The sequence below is a fragment of the Limulus polyphemus genome, unplaced genomic scaffold, assembly GCF_000517525.1.
Source record: "Limulus polyphemus unplaced genomic scaffold, Limulus_polyphemus-2.1.2 Scaffold4475, whole genome shotgun sequence".
Taxonomy (NCBI): domain Eukaryota; kingdom Metazoa; phylum Arthropoda; class Merostomata; order Xiphosura; family Limulidae; genus Limulus; species Limulus polyphemus.
In genome coordinates, this window is record NW_013670085.1 from 24112 (window position 1) to 29267 (window position 5156).

Consider the following 5156-nt stretch of genomic DNA (forward strand, 5'->3'; position numbering starts at 1 on the left):
CTTAACTTTTTTCCTAGGTGTATATTTTAGCATGGAGACAGTATTTAGATATTTGCAAAAATAAAGAACATGGAATCAACATTAGGCAGTAGGAAAGACAGAAGACTAGGCAGTGAGTCAGTGTCCATTTGGAGAGGGGTTGAAGAAAGACTTGAATGAACGACAAATGGGTGTGAATATGTGGGAATAGTAATAAGGGGGTTTGATTTGGCATTAAGGAGATCAATTACTGGAGCATGGGAAGCAACAGCGGCATATGAATGTGTATAAATGTACAATGAAGAATTAATAAGAGATACAGAAATGCTAGCTGGAACAAACTTCTTGTGCTCCACGTCAACTTGGAATAAAGTTAAGGTCTTTGATGTCTAGGAGACAATACAAGCTTTTTCTCAATAGGAGGCAAATAGCGATGCATCCTTGCAGTAGAAACTGGTCAGCCGAATATCGACCAAATATAAGAGTAATATAGTAACAAAAAAGGATTTTTAAATTGAATAATTAACAAAATATAAGTGAAAGTAGCCCAAACGCCAACGCTATTAATTTTCGGCTAAACACGTTCCTCGAAAATATCTCAGCGGTCACTTCCTCGTACGTTTTTTCTTTCCTCGTCTAATTTCAAATCTTAAAGCATTTTATTTTCTTGACACAAAATTCCGTGTCATACGGCTGGCTACTTAACATTTGTTTACATAATTAAAAATGATATTAGTATCCACTCGTCAGAGCTAGCGGAACCTACTGTTGATGTCTAATAAACATCACCTGTTTAATGTTTAATATACACTAAGAGACAGATGAACTACTGTTTAAGGCAAATACAAATTCATGTATGGCTGAACCAAACGACAAACGAAAATAAAATAAAAATTGCTACCTCGGAGTTCTAAATATCATCTCTTTAATCTGAATTAAATATGAAACTCTCTAAAATCATGAGCTTTTTTGTTTGCTGTTGTTTCAAGAAGAAATTGCATAGCCAGGGCGATAGAAAAAACTTACTTTGGAAATGAAATAAAGATTACATGCGACTTGTGAAAGAATTACAAAAAACAGTGGAAACTTTAGGTCTAATTTAAATATATATAAAAATGTTTTTTGAAAAATTGAAAGTCCTTTAATTATTTAGAGAAAGATTAGAACCTAAGTATTTTTGACAAATAAAGATGAAAATAACTGCTGTTACCATAACATTGCTTTCAAAGTTTCAATGCCAATTTCTCAAAATATATCTCCCTATGATATGTGAACGCAAGTGATGCCTATCGGTGTAACTTAACAAACACAGTAGTCGAAACCAGTAACTACCGAGTAAAGCAGATTGAGAATGAGAGAGGGAGTGTCGAAGCCTACATGGAAGGGAGTAAGGTTAGGTAACGTCTGACATCGAAAATTCCGTGTTTAACTTTCACAACAGGAATGAAATAATGTCAGTTATGGTAAGTTCAGTTTCTAGTTCAATGTTAATTTTTCACCAACGAACAATCTGAGATATTCTGTACAACTACTGAACTAGTAAAACTGAAAGTGTAGTCTTGAATTTAACTATTTTATTTTTAAAAGATGTTAATTGTTACTGTCGCTAACGCTCTCTTCTCATTTCATGTTATGTATGAGAAGATAAATGATGAATTTATGCTCTAATTGGTGTTCTTAAGAAATCTTGCAATAGTACTAATAGTGTAATAGTAATACATAAGCCATCAAGTAACTATCGTGTGTATCCATTCGCCTGACTCTTTACAAGTCATACTTCATAACCTTAGCATAACATGGTTATAAGTTAACCTATGTAATTATAGATGACTATTAGTTTTCATAATTTGTTTTGAAGTATTGACACTGATACTTTAGCGTAATAAGTTATCTTAGAAAGTGTACTTGAAATGAGTAAATGTTGTAGTGGTTTAAGATACTGTATCTGTCTTAAAACATCCAGGGTTTGAAACTCAGGTTTTGATTTCTACTTTATATGGTAGCTTCATTGTTATCTAATCCAGGAAACTCACCCAACCCAGAACTGGAAGGATCGACTGATTAAGAGCTCACTTAAGATTGTTAACTACTAACAAGTGTGCGATTGCAAAAGAAGTACTAGAATACCATTTAGGGAAGAGTGATCATTGTATAATTAGGTTTGATGTTTTTACTACACAATGAGGTAAAAATAAAGTTTTAGTTCCTAATATTCAGGTTGCCAATTTTGAGGCTGTGAAAAGATTTATTGTTACTGAATTGACACAGATTTGGATTTAATTTTTTTTGTAAGTAAACTGCATGTTCCTAATAAGAGGAAAAGATAACAGAGAAGATCAAACCTAATTGATATACTAAACAAATGAAAGATAAATATGTGCAGAGAATATTAATAAGGCAGTGGCTTATTGATAGAAAGGGGTCACTTTTCATGCATCCTAAGGCAAGCATACTTTTCTGGGGTAGGTGGGGTGTTAGAGGAGACTGTGGGTTGCCTATGGTACACAGAGTAAAGACAGATTCACTTTATTTTTGTATTCAGTTGGTCTTATAAACATTTTTACAATCTAAAACTAAACAGTGAATTACTTAATAGCACATCATAGTTGTTGTTTTTTTACTATAAAGACCTGCAAACCCTATGTGCCATTAATTTGAGTGCTAAAATCTTCTTTTTTTTTAACTTGCAGCAAGCCGGTTGTGGAATCATATCTTTTCATAGTTGTTAAAGATTTTTATGACAAAGAAAAATAAAAGGCACTTTTGAGGCATAAGGATAGGACGATGGGCTTGAGCCCACCCTCTTGTGCACATCACTGAATATGAGGATAAGTGCCATAACTTTAAGATTGTTCAATTGAAAAGTAAGATGAAATATTTATAGCAAGGCTAGTGATTAGGCAAAAATGAAATTAGGAAGTCCAAAAGGACTTAAGAGAAACAGCTAGCTGATGCTATTAAAACTAACAGCAAGGGTGTTTTTGTAGTATTTTAATGGTAAGAAAAATATTAGAATGGAGGATGTAAAAAGATCTAAAAGATGCTAATGACAAGGTTTGTGTTTAAGACAAAGAAATGGTTGAGCTTTTAAATTTAATTTTCTGTTTTTACAATAATCATTTTATGTAAAATATTAGAATTGAGGTGAATTATCTAGAAGTCAATCCCTTGGTGGTAAGTAAAGACTTAAAGAAAATAAAAGTAGATAAAACACCAGGTCCAGCCAAGGTTTTCCCCAGGATTTTAGACAAGGACCAAAATCAGATATGGTTAAGAATCTCTCATGTTTTAATATATAAGTAGAGAGTGGACAGGTGTTTTAGGGTTGGAGACATTATTCCAGTTGTTAGAAGATAAGAGTTGCCATGGGAATTATAGGCCAGTTAGTCAATCTTACTTCTGTTATAGGAACAGTTCTAGAGGGTGTAATAAAGGAAACTATTACTTGAAATTGGATGTTTAAGTGCACAGGAGACTAGAAATCATTATTAAAATAAATACGACCACAAACTCCAGGTAAAAAGAATATATATTTTAATGTACCTCATGTTTTGAGTTATGATGAGATCTCAGATCAGAATGAACCAGGAACTGTTTTAAACTTTTTCAAAGTTTTTGTATCAATCATATACGAGATGATAATTGTTAATATCAAAAAATGATATTCAGAAGATAGTGGTATTGATGAAACTTGCACCACTGAAAATGTGGTATATGAAATACAATATACACTGTGTTCAAAGACATGCTGGTGAAACTAGTTGCCTGCTACATAAAAGATTTCGAGAAAACGTCGGTGATATCAAACATTTTACGCAAAAAGAAGCTACAGTTGAGCATGTTGTTTGAACACTTGAGCTGCCTGATGAAGTACCTCTTAAAATTAAAGTGTTAGAAAAACATAATTATTTAGAAAGAAAATATACAGAGAGACTTGTTAACTAAAGATAAAAGTCCTCTCTGAAACAGACATAAAGGTTATCCTGTCTAAATTCAAATTTATATAATGAACAATGCTGTACATACACGTGTATAAATATTTATATTTATTTGTTTGTTCTTCAAGAAAATATAAGTTGTATATAAGTTGTATAAAGTTTATATAATGAACAATGCTGTACATACACGTGTATAAATATTTATATTTATTTGTTTGTTCTTCAAGAAAATATAAGTTGTATCGAGCGACATCATATCATGATATGTATTTGCATTGTTGTATTGAGTTCGATCAGGTTGTATGTTCGAATTTATTCAACTGTAGATATCTAACTCCTGATAAAAAAACATCAGGTACATTAATATATTTTTTTATGTGGAGTTGGTGGTCATATTTATTTTAATAGTGATAGAAAAGCTTTACAAAACCATTAGTGAAATATGACCTTGTAAATCAAAACTAATGTATATTCTCCAAAGGAATATCTTGCCTCATTTATCTGTTATCTTTTTTCTAGGATGTTCTTGTAACTTGGATTGTGGAAGGGGTGTATACTTGGTGTACTTAAATATTCAAAAGGTTTGAGTGAGGAAACACATTATAATAATATAATAACAAGTATGCAAACAAAGGTTTTATTGATGGTGGAACATACTACATGTTTCAAGAGAACATTGGTCTGTCTTCTTGAGGTCTGAAGAAAACAGATCAATGTCCTGTCGAAACATAGTATGTTCCACCATCAATAAAACTCTTCCTTATGCTTACAAATAATTGTTTGCATACTTGTTATGATTCAAAAGGCCACACAAGGTGCCACACAAAAATAAGTTAAGAAAATCTTATTGAGAAAAGGCTATAAATAATTGGGTTGATGGGTGAATGAGTGAGAGGAAATGAAAAATGGTTGCTATTAATGGAGTCGATTCAATAAATGGTTGCTATTAATGGAGTCGTTTCAATAAATGGTTGCTATTAATGGACTCGTTTCAATAAATGGTTGCTATTAATGGAGTCGTTTCAATAAATGGTTGCTATTAATGGAGTGGATTCGATAAATGGTTGCTATTAATGGACTCGTTTCAATAAATGGTTGCTATTAATGGAGTCGTTTCAATAAATGGTTGCTATTAATGGACTCGTTTCAATAAATGGTTGCTATTAATGGAGTCGTTTCAATAAATGGTTGCTATTATTGGAGTCGTTTCAATAAATGGTTGCTATTATTGGAGTCGAT

The 5156-nt window shown here is 32.1% G+C and overlaps 1 protein-coding gene across 1 annotated transcript in view; it reads left to right on the plus strand.

Moving 5' to 3' along the window:
* The first annotated feature begins 1316 nt into the window (after window positions 1-1316).
* LOC106471214 overlaps window positions 1317-5156 on the plus strand; it is a 13931-nt gene continuing 10091 nt past the window's right edge. The window contains exon 1 of the mRNA XM_013931803.2: window positions 1317-1442. Within this exon, the coding sequence (XP_013787257.1) occupies window positions 1431-1442 (12 nt within the window). The 5' untranslated portion in view covers window positions 1317-1430. The remainder of the gene's footprint in view (window positions 1443-5156) is intronic.